Here is a 17,791-nt window from a genome sequence, read left to right on the forward strand (position 1 = left end):
CAAATGCTCCCTTTGATTTTTAATGAAGCAAATTTGAAAGCAAAGTATCAGCCACTGGCATTGTATTTTTGTGCAGGGGTATCTTCAGGATCAGTAAGGGCCCCATTGAAATGGTGACAATATCTAGGAAGCTGTTTTGCCTTCTGGTTGTCTCATTACTGGCCGTGCCTCCCTGGCAATCTTCTTGTGAGTCTTGTGAGTCAACCACTTTGTGAGTACCCCACTGTAGGCGATGACCTACAGTGACCAGGCAGATCCCAACGGAAGGGTCAAACATGTCATCAGTCATGAGTCCCTTCTCAACCACAAGAGATCTAAGTTCAGCCCACCGTGAATTGCTTATCTACCACCAAAGTGCTTTGACTGTTAGTAGTTCAGATTCTTACAGAGAGCTTAAGCTTACAACAAATCTTTATCCCCATTTGAACTGCCTGGATTTCCTGATTTCTGTGGTGCTTGACACGCATCACATCCTTCAAAGGTGCTTCTGGCCTGAAAGCTTTCTCCCTCTGGATGCTTTTAGATGAGCTGTTCACAGCATTGCTGTTTTTTTTAAAAAAGTACTATGAAACTATTGCATCCATCGACCATAATGGATGTTGTTTTGTAAACACAACTTTGAAGATGGAAAGGGGAGAGGGAGAAGAGGGCTACAAATGGAAGCTGTGGTTGATTTGACGCTTCTGTAAGATGGTCAGAGTGGACATTGGAAGCTTTAACTGGAAGCAAAAGAGGTCTTGGGTGATCAGGGTTTGTATAGCTATGGTATGCATATGGATTATGGTATATGTTTGTCTGTCTCCCACTTCCATAATTGGAAGCTCTGCTTTCCTCTTTTTTAAAATGCTTTGGGTCAGAAGTTTCTGATGGTCATAAAAAAGGGATCCAGGACCCGCTTCAGAGACTTTGGAGCCAGAGGCTGGTTACCTATGCAAACTTATGATATATGTGTCATAGGTGACATATCATGCCATTTATACTGACGCATGGAGGTCTCCAGAGCCTCCAAAAATCATGAGAGCTCTTGCACAATTTCTGGAAGCTCTAGAGGTCCCACGAGAGCAGAGCTCTCTCATGTGTTAGATTATTGCAACACGCTCTACATGGGGCTACCCTTGAAAAGTGTTCAGAGACTACAGTTGGTCCAGAACGCAGCCGTGCGAGTTGTCGTGGGTGCACCTAGGTACATCCACATTACACCAATTCTCCGCGAACTGCACTGGCTCTCTATTGGTCTCCGAGCACAATTCAAGGTGTTGGTTATTACCTTTAAAGCCCTACATGGCTCAGGGCCAGGTTATCTTCGAGACCACCTTCTACCGCATAGCTCCCAGCGACCAGTAAGATCCCACAGAGTTGGTCTCCTCCGGGTTCCGTCAGCTAAACAATGCCGGCTGGCGGGCCTGCGGGGGAGGGCCTTCTCTGTGGCTACCCCAGCTCTCTGGAACCACTTACCTCCTGAGATCTGGACCATCCTCACCCTATTGGCCTTCCGAAAAGTGGTGAAGACCTGGCTTTTCTGGCAGGCCTGGGGCCGTTGATCTCGCTGTTGCGATCTGGCGAGATACGGCCATGAATGGTGTGAATGGGTTTTAATTGTTTTTAATGTTTTAATTTTTAATGTTTTTATATATGGTTTTTAAATGCATTGTAAGCCGCCTTGAATCTTCGGAGAAAGGCGGCATACAAGTTGAACAAATAAATAAATAAATAAATAAATACAAGTTGAACAAATAAATGTGACTTTCAGTGGTCTGGAGACGCATCTCTTCCACCCTCTTGTGGGGGCCTCTCAGGTGGCTGGAAATTGTGCAAACATTCCAGTGGTGGAATTCTATTTTTTTTACTACTGGTTCTGAGGGCGTGGCTTGTTGGGTGTGGTGTGACTTGTTGGGCGTGGCATGGGAAGGATATTGCAAAATCCCCATTCCCTCCCCACTCCTGGGGGAAGGATACTGCAAAATCCCCATTCCCTCCCCACTCTGGGGCCAGCCAGAGTTGGTATTTGCCGGTTCTCCAAACTACTCAAAATTTCTGCTACCGATTCTCCAGAACCTGTGAGAACCTGCTGAATAATACCCCTGGAACATTCTCATGTGATTTACAGAGGACCCGTGAGACTTCCATAGGTCTAGAGAAGAGGTCCAGAGAGGTTTCTTTTGTCCAGAGGATGTGTGTGTATATGTATGACACATCAGTAAAGTCAAGGTAGGCATTTTCTGCATTTTTGACATGCCAAGCCTAGAAGGTTTGCCATCACTGCACTGCCAGAATGAACTGTTATAAGCAGCGATGGCAGGAACAAGAACCTGAATAATTAAGCCATTCATTTAGTGACCATTCAAGTTTACAATAGCACTGGGAAAAGTGCTACATTCATTTTTCACACTTTTGCAACCATTGCGGTGTTCCCGTGGTCACGTGATCAAAATTAGGACACTTGGCAATTGGCAAGTATTTATGACGGTTGCAGTGTCCCGGGGTCATGTGATCACCTTTTGTGACCTTCTGACGAGCAAAGTCAGTGGGGAAGCCAGATTCACATCCTAACCACGTAACCAACTTAAACAAGGGCAGGGATCCCCTTAACCACTGTGGCAAGTAATGTCGTAAAATGGGGCAAAAACCAGTGGTGAAATCTAAAATTTGTTACTACTGGTTCTGTGGGCGTGGCTTGGTGGGAGGGGTAATGTGACTTGGTGAGCATGGCCAATTTTTTTTTTTAACTTTTAAAACCATTTTTTCTACAACCTCTTCAGCGAAGAGGTTGTAAAAAAGTGCTTTCAAAAGGCTCTGACGATCCCAGCTGAGTTGCCTGATCGGCAGAGGCTTTTTTTAAAAAGCCTCTGCCGATCAGGCAACTCAGCTGGGATCGTCAAGAGGCATTTAAAAGGAAAAAAAAGGGTTTTTTTTCTTTTAAATGCCTTTGAAGATCCCAGCTGAGCCCACACGATCATCAGAGGCTTTTTTTTTTTTACTTTTAAAAGCATTTTTTGGCCGAAGAGGTTGTAGAAAAAATGCTTTTAAAAGTAAAAAAAAAAAAAGCCTCTGATGATTGTGCGGCTCAGCTGGGCATGGGCAGGAATTTTTGCTACCGGTTCTCCGAACCACCCGCCTCCATCGCTATCGGATCGGGCGATCCAGTCTGAATCGGAAGCATTTCACCCCTGGGCAAAACTCACTTAACAAATGTCTTGCTTAGCAGTGGAAATTTTGGGCTCAATTGTGGTCATAAGTCGAGGACTACCTGACATCAAACCGTTGTGCTTAGAGGAGAGATTTCCTGATGAGCAATTTTTATATGGCTGTTGGCAAGGGAGGAAGCTGCGAGCAGGAAGCGCTGTGTTCCTTTGTGGTTGCGTGTGGGTGCTGCTGCACATCTTCCTCCACAGTTAACTAAGTGATGTTTTGTTTCCTAGGAGAGTTTGCTTGGCTGCTTGATGTTTTGTTCCTTACTGGAGAATTACTGCCGTCGCCAGATTGCTTGGGGTGCTCAAAGCGTGGAGGCTTCGTTGTGATAAAAAAAAATGCAAATTCTTAAGCAGCTAAGTGTAACAAAGAGGTGATGGTGGGGTCTCCTTGCCCCCTTATCTAACCCTTGCAGCTTAGTAGAGAAGCTTCTAAGGATTCAGCATGATAGTTCACCTGTGGTATATACTTGGCTGCCTCGTCCTGCTTGTCAGGATGCTCTCATATGTTCCTCTGGGAATCAGCTATTCGTTCTGCAGCACTTAGACCTCCTGGAAGCTCCTGCCAAATAGGAAGAGGACTTCTTCCATTTGGCAAATGATAGTAGCCCTTTGGGGCTCTTTGCAACAGATGCTTCTTTTTTTTGGTAGGGGAGAGGAAAGCCTGTTCAATATGCTTCTTAGATGGATTGAACTATGACTCCAACCATCCCTTGCTAGTAATCCAAGACATTTGGAAGATACTTGATGAAGAAGGCTACCCAAAGCATTGTAAAACTGCCTATCCTAAAGATTATCAGAACAACAGAATTGGAAGGGACCTTGAAGGTCTTCTAGTCCAGCTCCCTGCTCAGGCAGGAAACTGATTTCAGATAAATGGTTGTCTGATCTCTTCTTTAAAATTCCCAGTGTTGGAGCACTACTTCTGGAGGCAAGCTGTTCCACTGGTTAATTGTTCTCCCTGTCAGGAAATTTCTCCTTAGTTCTGGGTTGGTTCTGTCCTTGATTAGTTTCCATCCATTGCTTCTTGTTCTACCCTCAGGTGCTTTGGAGGAAAGGTTGACGCCCTCCTTAAATATTTAAACACTGCTTAGTTGTTTAAAATGCTCTTACATTTCCTGACAGGGAGTGCTTGTAATGATAGTGGTGGCTGTTATGCCATTTTAATACAATTTAGGTTTGAAATGAGGGGTCCTTGGTGCTCTCTGAACTTGGTTCTTTTCTGGCAGACCTTTCATTACCCAAATTAGGTAACAACATCAGTGCTAGTGACTAGCACTGATGATGTTACCTAGTTTGGATAATGAAAGGTCTGCGAGAAAATAACCAAACTCAGAGACCACCAAGGACCCCTCAGTTCAGGCTCTTTTATTTTTCTCTGCTTCCTCTCTCTCCTGATTTGAGTATACACTGATAGTACTTGTTGCAAGATATATGCTTTCACTTAACTAGGTGTCAGCCTTCTGATCTGTCGTACTCAAATAAATGGAATATTTCAGCAAAGATTAATTGTTTGGGAGTGCAATTTATTTGAGATGACATCGAAACCTGACACTAGGTTCCTATGAAAAGTTACACCCATTCAATCACCCATTGACATTAGCTTGTTGGCTTCAACATTTATTCCCAAGAGAATTGAGGAGATAACAAGCTGGGGAACTATTCTGTTAGTTGCACGGTGGGTGGTTTGACTCTACCCAATGACTAGGTACTCCTCTTAAACCAGAGGAGAGAAATTGTAATCTCAAGATAAGGTCATAAAGAGGTAAGTGATTGGATTTTGGTGTTAGGCTTCTGCTAGCAGCTAGAGTAGAATCAGTAAGTGGGCATATAATGGTACCAAGAATTTCTAACGCGTTGTAGAATAGCAGAGAAACTATTAGGAAAGAATTCCAAAAATGACTTTGTAGAAGTGGTCCTCCTGACTCTAGGGGGCAGTGCTCATCTCTGTTTCAAAGCCAGCGCTGTCCAAAGACATCTCCGTGATCATGTGGCTGGCATGACTAAATGCCAAAGGCGCACGGAACGCTGTTACCTTCCCACCAAAGGTGGTCCCTATTTTTCTACTTGCATTTTTGACGTGCTTTCGAACTGCTAGGTTGGCAGAAGCTGGGACAAGTAACGGGAGCTCCACCCCGTGATGTGGCACTAGGGATTCGAACCGCTGAACTGCCGACCTTTCGCTCAACAAGCTCAGCGTCTTAGCCCTTGAGCCACTGCGTCCCTTAGGTCCTCTACTTATGATCGTTCATTTAATGACCGTTCAAAGTTATAGTGGCAATCAAAAAAAGTGATTTACGACTAGCCCTAGCACTTAACCATTGCACTTTCCTGGTCACGTGATCAGAATTGGCGATGTTGGCAATTGGCTTGCATTGACAATGGTTGCGTATCCTGGGGTCGTGTGATCACCTTTTGTGACTTCCTTAACCGGCTTCTCACAGAAAAAGTCAATAGGGAAGTCAACAGGGAAGGTCACAAGTTGCAGTGACATGATATCTCCCTTAACAACCAAAGTGCTTAATAAGAAATTTTCTGGTCCTAAAATATGAGTTCTCTTTATACTGTGGTCCATTGAGATTTTTGCATTCTCCCACCCCCTCTTATGTTAAAGACTAGCATCGGTTCTTTTCTGAAGGAAAAAAAACAGCCTCCATCTGTGCCTTGTTTTGGGCCAGATCAGGCTGTTGGCTTCTAACCATGTGAAACCTGGCTCTCACGTTTGGGGAAGTAGATGACTGAGTGAACTGGAAGAAAATTAGAAATGAACAAGAAGAATTCTTCCTTGCAGGACTGGGCAGGAACTTCATGAATCGAGTTGGAGTAAAATAAAGGTAAAAGTTCACCAATAGCAAGAACATCTATTAGGAACAGTGAGTGCTCTTTGAAAGGCTGTTATTCTTACATGGCAATTATGTTCCCCAAATGGCTCCTTCTTGAAAATAGGATCATCCATCTCTATGTGGACCAAGGCAGGCTTTGGATAACATAAAACTGGGAATATCATAGTGGTCAATGGATGGACCAGTGAACTCTCCTCAAAGCTAAGATTTTCTATTTTTCCAGGTTGATGTATACTTAGAAGATAGTATGTGCTTTTTAGCTTCATGTGTGAGTCCTGTCTACATCTCCACTTCTTTTTATCACCTGACTTGGGATGTCCTCTGTTGGATGCTAGGGACGCGGTGGCTAAGATGCTGAGCTTGTCGATTGAAAGATCGGCAGTTCAGCGGTTCGAATGCCGCATAACGGGGTGAGCTCCCATTACTTGTCCCAGCTTCTGCCAACCTAGTAGTTCGAAAGCACGTAAAAAGTGCAAGTAGAAAAATAGGGAAACCTTTGGTGGGAAGGTAAAAGCGTTCCATGCGCCTTTGGTGTTTAGTCATGCCAGCCACATGACCACGGAGACGTCTTTGGACAGCGCTGGCTCTTCAGCTTAGAAACTGAGATGAGCACCGCCCCCTAGAGTCAGGAACAACTAGCACATGTGCGAGGGGAACCTTTACCTTTACCTTGACTCTTGGGTGCTCCCTTTGCACAACAGCTGTTTTAAAGGACTACCATAGATCCTACTTCTAACCCCAGCTATTTTTGGATTTTTTTTAAAATAAACGGATCCTGGCTGGCTGAAGTAACCTGCTAAAATCCCTTCCCACCATACTTTCAGTCCCACCATAAAAACACTACAGCTATCTTCTACTAAGTCAGATTCACTGGCCCACTCAACTCATTTTTTTTCAGTCTTTCCAGAAATAACAATCTGGCTAGGAATGATAGAAGTTGTAGTCCATCTCATCAGGAGGATTACATCATCTTGTATAGCAGTGGTTTTCCGGGATTTTTAAACATGTTACACATGAGATTGCTGGGAATCATTGCTGGGAATCCTTGTGAGGCAGCTGAAAAGGGTGTTTTCTCCACATCTTGGAGTCCTCTGTCCTTCCCAGGCAGACACACTTGGAAATCTTGTATGTGTATTTCAATAAAACTGGGTTGAGGCAGCTGCATTAGTTATCCGCCCTTTGGGGAGAACTTTTAGATTCTCTGAAACTAAGAAGACAAGTTTTGTTGAAACACTTTTTCTCTGCAACTGCTTTACTAACATCTGTTCTTCCTCTAGGTGATTCTTGCTTAAAGCTTTATAATTGTTTGTTTGTTTGTTTGTTTGTTTGTTTGTTTGTTTGTTTATTTAATGGATCCTCCAACCAACTCTGAACACTCCCAAGAATATGTCCACTAGGAAACTTACTTTATCCTGCCCCAAGTGTCTTATCATCTATGAGATGGACAGACTTAAATCTGTCTTTTATAGAGTGACCGTCAATGATTGAGGCTGCAGAAACCAGTAAGACCACTAGATAATAACAACAACAGGGAGTTGGAGTTTTCTGTTCTTCTTTGTTCCCTTCTTAAGGTTGTCCAGATTTTTGTGGCGAGTGGTCTTTGGTGTTCTCTGAGCTTGGTTGTTGTCTTACAGATGTTCCATTATCCAAACTAGGTAACATCATCAGTGCTAGTAGAGAGTGGGGTTTCCCTGTTAGTGTTGGTGTAGGAGTGGCCTTGGGTTCTTTGATGGGCCTGTTTACTATTAGGTTATTTAGCAAATTGGGGTATTGTTGACTTCTTGATTGTTGATCTGAGGTAAATCTTGGTGTTAATCTCTCTTCATCTGGGAGTTGACTGTTGGTGGGGGGTTGTTTTGGTCTTTTTGTTCCTTTTTTGGCTTGTTGATTGTCTCTTTTGAATGGTATGTTGTTGCTGTTGATGTCTACGTGCTTATTGATGGCCGATTTGTCAGAGTGCCAGGCTTCCCGGAATTCTCTAGAATGTTTTGGACTTGTCTTGGTCTAAGATGGTCACAGTTTTTCAGCTGAAACTATGGTTAAGTCTGTCCATCTGTTGTAAAATTTTGAAGGTCTGGGTAAGCCTGACCTTCAAATTGAAAAGATTATGATAAGAGTAGCCTGTAACAAGGAAAATCACCTACAATAGAACGGCTTTCTCAAACATTGGCCAAAACTGACATCACCCAATGGCCCAGCATGTTGAAATTCTCTTGTGCTGTGCCGTGCCAAGTACATTCAAGGGACGGGATTGCTCATTAGGTGAAGGAAATAACAGAATGAAACCCCAGTTAGATTTGGAAATCATACCAAAGTAATGTTAGCTCTGTTTTCCAGATAAAAAAAGTCCTCTGCTTAATGTTTGAGTTGCACAGAGGAATGACGCAGACATTTGGGCAGTTTCAGGTTTGTGTTTCTGAAAACCTGAAATATAAAATCGACACTGCTGATTCTACTCCTTCAGTGAGATATTCCCAACTACTTTGCATCCTTGTCTCCGCCTAAATATTTGAAAGATGCCCACCAAAAGGTGTTGCTTCTCCCTCTCTCAAAGCAAAGAAACAAACATAGGACAACAAGGGAAAATAGGTTGGACCACTTAAGGACTTTAGCTCAACCTCAGAATTTTGCACTTGATTGTCCCAAAGGGGCTTTTTCAAATGGCAACGGGACTGTCTTTGTTTTTTCTTGAAAACGTTTTCCTTCAAGAAAAGCAAGAAAATCCAGTTACCTTTTGGGAAAAAAAGCACCTTTGGGACCACCAAGGCCTGGATGACTGAGCATCTCCATGGATAATTGTATTTGACTCCATCATTTGTAAAGAGAGCCTCTTGTCTGAAACTACTGCAATGCTTAGGGAAAAAGGGGAGGGGGCTCATTCCCTCTTCCCCCCACCCTGCAAAATTCTACTTCGTTGGAAACAAAACATCTGGGAGAACCTGTTGTTGTTTACTCCCCGCAAAGATTCTTCTAGAACAGTGATGGCTAACCTCTTCCAGTCCGAGTGCCCAAAGCGCATCCAAAGTGCATCTGAATCCCCAAAATGCAACGCGCGTGCAGCCCCTGCATGCGTCCTATCCCGCACATGCATGCACCCCCGCATCCGCCCAACCCCCACACGCATGCATGCGCACGCCCCCGCACACGTCCCACCCCTGCACATGCGTGGCAGAGATTCGAAGACCAGCTGCCTGGTGGGAGGCACACATGCATGTGCAGCAGAGCTGAACTGGGGGCGACTGCTCGCGTGCCATCAGAGAGGGCTCTGCGTGCCACAGGTTCACCATCACGGTTCTAGAAAAATTGGGATTTTCCATCTTCATTAAACGAACAAAGTAACCAACCATCCTATGGAAGGAATCTTCAAAGCCACAAATGGAGAAGGATCCTTTAACAGAAAAAGGGACTTTGAGTTGGAAGGGACTTTGGAGGTCTTCTAGTCCAATCCCCTGCTCAGGTCCTATACCATTTCAGACAAATGGTTGTCCAATCTCTTCTTAAAAACCTCCAGTGTTGGAGCATTCACAACTTTTGGAGGCAAATCATTCCACTGATTAATTGTTCTCATTGTCAGGAAATTTTTCCTTAGTTCTAGGTTGCTTCTCTCCTTGATTACTTTCCATCCATTGTTTCTTGTCTTTCCTTCAGGTGCTTTGGAGAACAGGTTGACTCCCTCTTCTTTGTGGCAGCCCATCTCATATCTCATTTTGTCTGAAGTGGTGAGGGTTTCCTGCTTAGGCATGGGGTTGGACTAGAAGACCTCCAAGGTCCCTTCCAACTCTGTTATTCTATTCTATTCTAAATATTGGAACACTGCTATCATGTCACCCCTGGTCCTTTTCATTAAACTAGACATGCCCAATTCCTGCAACCGTTTTTACGTTTTAGCCTTCAGTTTCCTAATCATCTCTGTTGCTCTTCAAAATAGAAACTTGAGCATGGAAAACTCAAAAGCAGATGGGAGTGAGGCAATAGGGTGGGGTCTCCTCTGCTGCCTGAATCTTGGCAGAACGAAAGGCACATTCTGGGACACCTGTGACACCCCCTTCCCAAATTCCGTTCAACACAGACTGAATGAAGTATTTTGGACAGATGCTTGATGTTTTGCATTGCCCATATTTGGGAAGGTTTATTCTTGGTTTCTAGGGGGAATGAAAATTCATGAAATGGAGTTTTTTTCCAGTTCCTCCCCGTTCCAAATTCATTTTCACTATTAATAATTACTTTAGGTCCCTTTGGAATTATTAGCAATGTGTATACTGCTTAGATCCATGCTTAGCTCCTATCCTAGAGGAAAAATTTTATCCCTAGGATTCATAAATGAAGAATTTTTTTAAAAAATGAAAGAGAGCCTGTTTAAACACGAGAGCTTCTGTTTGGAAGAAATCAAGGATTTTATTAGACACTTGAAATTAGTAGTTTTAGTATGTTGACTTTTCCAGAGTGTCTTGTAAAATAACTACTGCTGAAAGGGTTAGTGTAACATTATGTATCTGGAAGGCTATATTAGGTCCTTTCTTTGTATATGCGAGTCTCCATAGAGTTTCCCAATTTCAAATTATTCACAAAGAAGGACATTATAGAAATTGCACGGATATTTTACTATAATAAGAATATAATAATGGATGTGATTGGGGAGAGAGATGTATGGTTTTTTCACCTTAGGGGAAAAGTAGCTCTGTTTAATAGTACATTTAACCTGTTTAACAGAAACAATTAGCTTTCGGAATCACAAAATAGATAAAATCATAAAGCCAAATGGCGGGATGGCATAACTTTCTAAGTCGGAGTTTCTCAACCCATGACTACTTGAAGATGGGTGGACTTCCATCTCTCAAGATCCCTCAGCCAGCCAGGTTGAGAAGCACCGCTCTAAACCATAAGAATAATCTCAAATTAAAACTGAACAAGTTTAGTTTATCATGTCGATGCAAATCAAATCAGTTGGCCTGTGTCAAGGCAACCATTGTGTATTTTTACTGGTCCTGCTCAAGTTTCTGCCTAAGCAACAGACGGGACAAAGGAGAAGGTGAGATTGATTTGGAAATGCTTGCTTCCTTGCTTGGAACGTATGCATTCAGTTCAACAGACAGAAATCATAAGGAGTTGAAATCGTGTCCTCCCACAAAGGTTTTGGAGAAGCTGGCCAGAAAAGGACCCAATGACCCTGCAGAGCTCTGATAAGCAACACAGAGGCTTTTTCCTCCCAGAATTTCATGCAAGAACAGGTAAGGGAGGTATTTTGTCTCTTAGTCTGATTGGTGCCCATGCTGCTAAGGTGAGGCGAACAGTGGGGGATAGATATGCTTGCAGCATCTCTGAGGTCTTTCAGCTTTCATTCGTAACGGAGGAAGAACGGACATCTGAGGACATTGCGTATTTAAGACTGTATTTGTAAAGCCAGTCTCACCTTTTCAGCCATACTTCTGATTAGGTATAAATAGAGGTGGGAACCATTTACTCTGTTTTCCCCAGCTGTAGCCATGTCTGCTCTCTTCCTTCATGTCAGACTTTGGTTGAAATGAGACCATCCTCATCCTTGAGTAGTTATGAAGATGATTTGACCTCTGATGTTAACATCTCACAGGGTTGAGATGATGCTATCTTACTGTGTATAATACCTGAAAAATTACCAGCACCCAGGAACCAGTATATCTGCCTGCAGATTTTTCCATGCCTCTTCTTCTCTCCCAAGCCTCTAAGTGATGCTCAAATTTCAACAGTGGTGATGTATGTGTTTGCTGATATCTCCTTCTGCTTCTGTCGATCTGCTAGTTCACTAACCAGCTTCTTATTGACTTCATCCCCATTTTGTCCTTGCCCTTCTATTGGTCTCTCCAGGCTTAGGCCTCGGGGCTTTGGGTTCTCGGTGGACAGCCTCTGTAGCGTCTCTAATCCAATTGGCCACAAGCTGTTGGTACTTAGAAAATCACCATTACTCCTCGGGAAACGCTTGTTAAGCTGTTTTTTCTTGTTGTAGGACAGTTTGCTTGCCATGACAACGATGACCAAGAGCAGGACCACACAAATGAATGCAAGCACCCCGATTATGATCAGGCAAATCAGCGTTTGTTGTTTGTAATTTTCTTCACAGGGTTTGGTTTTAGTTGGATCCATCCCAAGAGTTGAGAGTTCAGGAGATGTACTAGTGAGAGCAGAGGAAGAAGGCAGCCCTTCTGTTGGAAGTGTTGAAGATAACTGTAGGGATGTAGTGGTGGGTGTCTCTGTTAGTTGTTTGGATCTAACAGTGGCAATAGATTCAGAAGTGGAAGTCTGTGTTGTGTAAGTGGCTGTCTCCTCTGACTCCAGTGTCATAAGAATAGAATTTGATTTTGAGTATGTTGAAGGCTGAGAAGTAGGAACAGAAGGATAAACAATTGTCAAATTCGCTGTCACTCTTGCTTGCGAGCAGGATGGAAGGATGATCCCCAGAAGGAATCCTAAGGCCATGTGATCAAACAGCCTCATGTTTATGAGAGATCTATCACCTGCAAAAAGACAATATGATAGAATTGGGTTTAGCTTTATAACAATTTTGGCTTTAGTTCTTTGACCAATTTTTTGAAGATAACCTTTAACTATAAGCATGTATAAATCACATAGCAGCCTGCGGTATGTTTAATTTACATGTTTATGGAGAAAATTAAAAGGTAGAGGACGGCTGTCTAGAACGGGTTGAAGTTCATCCTGATTTTAGGCTGAGAAACAGTGGTTTTCAGCAGTCAGCAAGACTTCCCCAAGCTTAATACAGTCTTCTTGACCTTGACAATTCAGAATTGAAAGAACATTTCTGTATGTTTTGAGGCTAAGGAAGACATGCAAATAGCACAAGATGTAAGATTGATCGTACATAATTCAAATTTTAGCTTTCAGTCATTGCAGATATTTGGGGGAAAAGTGGATGGAGATTGTGTCTTAGGTTTTGATAAAATTGGAATGAATGTCATGACTGTTTCCCCCTATGCATTAAAAATGTTTCTACAGAAGATCATTCCTAAAGACCAAAGAAAATGAATTAAAGTGCTCACCCTATAGAATAAAAAAATATTATTCTTTTATTCTATAGGGTGAGCACTTTAATTCATCTTCTTGGAGTTGGAAGGGACCTTAGACGTGTTCTAGTCCAACCCTCTGATCAAGCAGGAAACCCTGTACGACAAATGGTTGTCCAGTCTCTTCTTAAAAACTTCCAATGTTGGAGCACCCACAACTTCTGGAGGCAAGTGGTTCCACTGGTTAATTGTTCTCACTGGTACCATTTCTCCTTAGTTCTAGGTTGAATCTGTCCTTGATTAATTTTCATCCATTGCTTCTTATCATGCCTTCAGGTGCTTTGGAGAATAGGTTGACCCCCCCCTTTTCTTTGTGGCAGCCCCTTAGATATTGGAACACTGCTTTCATGTCACCCCTAGTCTTTCTTTTCACTTAGAGTAGACATACCCAGTTCCTGCCACTGTTCTTTGTATGTTTTAGCCTCCGGTCCCCTAATCATCTTTGTCGCTCTTCTCTTCGTTGCTATATTATGTTGGTCTCTGTGTGTGTGATTTGAGACCTTTTTTTACCACCCATAATCCTGCTGATTGAAATTCTGGGCAAATGCCAGAAGTCTCAAATTATTGGCTCAGGTGGCTAGTATTAGACTTTTTAAACTATATATATATATATATATATTCTCTTCAAGATGGATTAAAGAAGAAATTTTTAAATTCTTTTAATCAGTCTGTGATTTCTTAACTTTCAGGCCAAAATTTATATATATTTTTAAATGTTTTTTAATATTTGTATTCTATGTTTTTTATCTTGGCTGTACACCGCCCTGAGTCCTCAGGGAGAAGGGCGGTATATAAATTGGAAATTAAATTAAATTAAATTAAATTAAACGTGAGATTTTATACAGTCAAAGCCTGGGCTCTGAGAAGACTTGCTACTTTTACCTCCCTACCCCACCTAAAACCCCATCCCGTTAGTATATCACAAGGAGGAGCAGAATAATACCGTGTACTAAATCGGTATACATTTGCCACTTGAGTTAACACCAATTTTGGGTGACTGGTTTTTTCCCCCCGCAACACTGAGCTGCAAAGATGTTGGATCATTAACATTGTACTGGGAGCATCTGCAGATGTCTAACCTTACCATGCCTTGCTTATTACAGAGCTGTCTGTGTACAGTACTGCCACTGCCAGCACAAAGCTCCCACTGTTAATTGTAGTGCATGATAGTAGAGTTCAGAATTTCACCCTAAGCAGACAAAAGCCAAGGCAGAACCCCTCATCCACCGAAGCTCACTCTGACTGCATGTCTGTTTGGTTGAGAAAATGTTTTGTTGGGTTTGCCCTAGTTACTTTGACGGGTTCCTGATAGCTTTCCAATTTCCAAGCATTTTTCTCTGTCTCTCCCTCTCTCTTTTCCTGTGTTAATAACCTTTAAGATACAATTAGGAGCATGCCCTGTTTTCTTTTTTCCACCAGCTTCCTGCATTGAGTCTAAGCCAATCTCAGTAGGAGACCTTTGTTTCTTTTGTACTGGAAGCTGTGGTACAGAGCAAGTTGAAAGATACAGAAGGAAAGATAACAGAATACAGAACAACAGAGTTGGAAGGGACCTGGGAGGTCTTCTAGTCCAACCCCCTGCTGAAGCAGGAGACCCCATACCATTCCAGACAAATGGTTGACCAACCTCTTCTTAAAAACCTCCAGTGATGGAGCACCAAAAACTTCTGGAGGCAAGCCGTCCCACTGATTAATTGTTCTCACTGTCATGAAATTTCTTCTTAGTTCTAGGTTGCTTCTCTCCTTGGTTAGCTTCCATCCATTGCTTCTTATCCTGCCTTCTGGTGCTTTGGAAAGTAGGTTCACCCTCTCTTGTTTGTGGCAGCCCCCCTACCCCCGCCCCCCGAATATTGGAACACTGCTCCAATGTCAAAAGTAACACAGACTTACCTGAAGGAGAGGTCAGCAGAAAGTATTGTTGTGCAAATCGGTGATAATCTAACCCAGAGATATTTTTCTCTGTCTTACCGTGGCACTGCCTAGATGTTGGGAGTTGTTTTTATATATTAAAAGTGAACGTGCATCTGAAACATGGGGTTTAGTTCTCCATTTAGAAAACTAAACCACAAAGATGACACATTTCCTTTCCACTGTAAGCACAATATGTATGCTGTGTTAGAGGAAAAAAGGGAAGGTGTGGAGGAGGAACCATCGCCATTCTGCCAAATTTGCTGTCAAGATTGCCGAATAAAACACAAAAACATCTCGGGGCGTGTGTCAAAGGCCTTTCTTTTGCTCAGTTTTAGTTGTGTTTGCTTAGCACCAGATCTCTTTCTCGCTTGCTGTTCAGATTCTCAGCAGTTGAATAGATTGAGGTGGCTGTCCCTATAACATGCTATAGTTTAGGGGTATTTCTAGGATCACCTTCTACCGGCCTCCCACCGCCCAGTGCCTCACATAGGGCTGCCCTCCTCCGGGTCCCCTCGGCTAGACAGTATCGGCTGGCGGTCCCCAGGATGAGGGCGTTCTCTGTGGTCGCACCGACCCTCTGGAATGGGTTGCCCACCGAGCAACCCGACCTCCACACCTTCCACGCCGACCTAAAGACATGGCTTTTTCACCAACTTCCCTGATCTATTGTGGATTTTAACTTGGGGATTGGGGATTTTAAATTGTTTTTAATATTATTTAACTCTTATTTATTGTCGGGTTGTTTTATTGTTATGAGCCGTCCTGAGTCCTGCGGGAGAAGGGCGGCATATAAATCTGACTAAAATAAATAAAAATAAATTAAATAAATTAAATATACATTTCACTAACTTGAGGCCAAGAAATGTCAGGTTTTGAAGAATTCTGCGTGTCACCTTGTCCTCCTTATGTATTTTGTTTATTTGTTTGTTTTTATCCCGCCTTTATTATTTCTCTAAATAATTCAATACACACAATACTCCTCCTTCCTCCTCCTACTTTCCCCATAACAATAACCCTGTGAGGTGGGTTGAGCTAAGAGAGAGTGCCTGGCCCAAAGTTACCAAACCATCTTTCATGTCTAAGGTAGAACTAGAACTCACAGTCTCCCTATTTCTAGGCCATCACCTTAACCACTATACCAAAGTGGCTCTCAATGTTAGTTAGTTAGTTCCCGCCTAAGTAGAATTGATCTGGATAAATGGGGGTATTGAATAGGTGGCACCCAGTGCAAGGTAAACCAACAGCATTATATTTAAACCAACAGCTTGTCCAGCTGTTGCATGGAAGGAGAAAAAGAAATGTAGGATCTCGGGGCTGCTCAAATACCATTCTAGATTAAATTGAAAATGGATACAACAAAGGAGTGGGAAAGGAGAGAGGAATGGAGAGAGGGAAGGAGGGGAGAAGAGAGGAAAGGAGAGAGGGATAGAAGAGAGGGAAAAGGAGAGGAAGAAAAGGGAGGGGAAAGAAGAGTAGGAGAGAGGGTTAGAAAGGGAGGAAGAAGAGGAGTGGGGGAAGGGGAGGGGAAGTAGAAGGGGAGGAGAGGAGAGGAGGAACGAAGAAAGTAGAAAGGGACAGAAGAAGGAAGAGAAGGGAAGGAGAAGAGGAAAGTTTGTAGTAAAACAAATGGTAAAAGAGCAGCCCCGAACAAATAAAAATGAAAGTTAAAGGATAAGATGAATGATTGATGATTAATGATGGATAAGAGACTGTACACTTAAATATGCTCATAAGAAATAAAAATTTAAAAAACATTTTTTTTAAAAAAAGAAATGTAGGATCTTTGGGGTAAGTGTTAGAAGTAGGCTCCCTAAGAAAAGACAGGTAGAATATAGGCTAATGATTCAGAATATTGGGTTTTTGTTTTGTTTTGTTTTTATGCCACGTGATTGTAGCTACATTGAGTGGAATTGAATTTTATCAGTACCGTAGTGACCATTTATGGATACTTTGCTCTGAGAAAGAAGAGCAAATACATTAGAAATCACCTACTCTGTTGTGAGTCCGTACAGAACTGAGATTCAAGAATAAAGTCTCGACGTGAGTCATGTTCAACTCCTGACTTCATGAACATCTTCCTGTAATTTTCTTGGCAAAAAATGAAGAAGTGTTTTGTCGTCACCCTCTTCCAAAATGTCTTTGCAATTTCTGGTCTAGCCATCTTGGGATTTCCTGGTGGTTTCCTAACCACGGTCTATCCAGGTCTCACTCTGTTTCATTTTTGAAACCAGTTACTTAACGGGGGAAAATGAAAGTCTTATTTTGAGTCAACTTGACTCCTGGTAATTTGATGGACATGGGCCTCTAGTTCTCTTGGCAACAACATGGAACTGGTTTGCCATGTCTCTTGGGATTTTTTTATTTTATTTTTTACTTCCCTAGTCTAGCCTACAGCATTAGTATTTCCAATGGTTTCCCATCCAAGTATTAACCAAACCTAATCCTGCTTAGCCAGAGGCTACCAGATGGTTGGGCACCGATAATGGTAATTTTACATACAGTGTATATAAACTACGGTATGTTTGTCTGTCTATCTACACACACAGAGAGAGACACACACACAGACACACACACACACACACACACAATGTTATCTACCTTTGCCTTGTGGGCAAACACAGAGAGGGCCCATACATACACAGGCAAATATATCTGCACACACTGAAGATCCTAAATCATAAGATCCTCTGAATAAATACTTTTGAAAGAATCAGGGAAAGATGAGAGTACATTTTTATTAGATGAGCTCTCTGAATCTTGTTAATGATAATAATCTTTCTAAACACATTTCTGATCT

General features: G+C 42.5%; 2 protein-coding genes across 7 annotated transcripts in view; one reads left to right on the forward strand and one right to left on the reverse strand.

Annotated features, from left to right (window-relative positions):
* The window catches only part of NF1 (neurofibromin 1), a 233,596-nt gene that overhangs the window by 154,642 nt on the left and 61,163 nt on the right, over nt 1–17,791 (forward strand). The gene's annotated exons all lie outside the window — the stretch shown is intronic.
* On the reverse strand, nt 11,603–15,079 carry EVI2A (ecotropic viral integration site 2A; the record flags this gene model as incomplete). The annotated part of the gene is made up of 2 exons (XM_087889726.1): nt 11,603–12,519; nt 14,974–15,079. Coding segments are annotated over 2 exons (885 nt in total), but the record flags the coding sequence as incomplete, so codon positions are not given.

This window comes from Pantherophis guttatus, chromosome 1 (assembly GCF_059756535.1).
Source record: "Pantherophis guttatus breed Tessera chromosome 1, ASM5975653v1, whole genome shotgun sequence".
NCBI lineage: Eukaryota > Metazoa > Chordata > Lepidosauria > Squamata > Colubridae > Pantherophis > Pantherophis guttatus.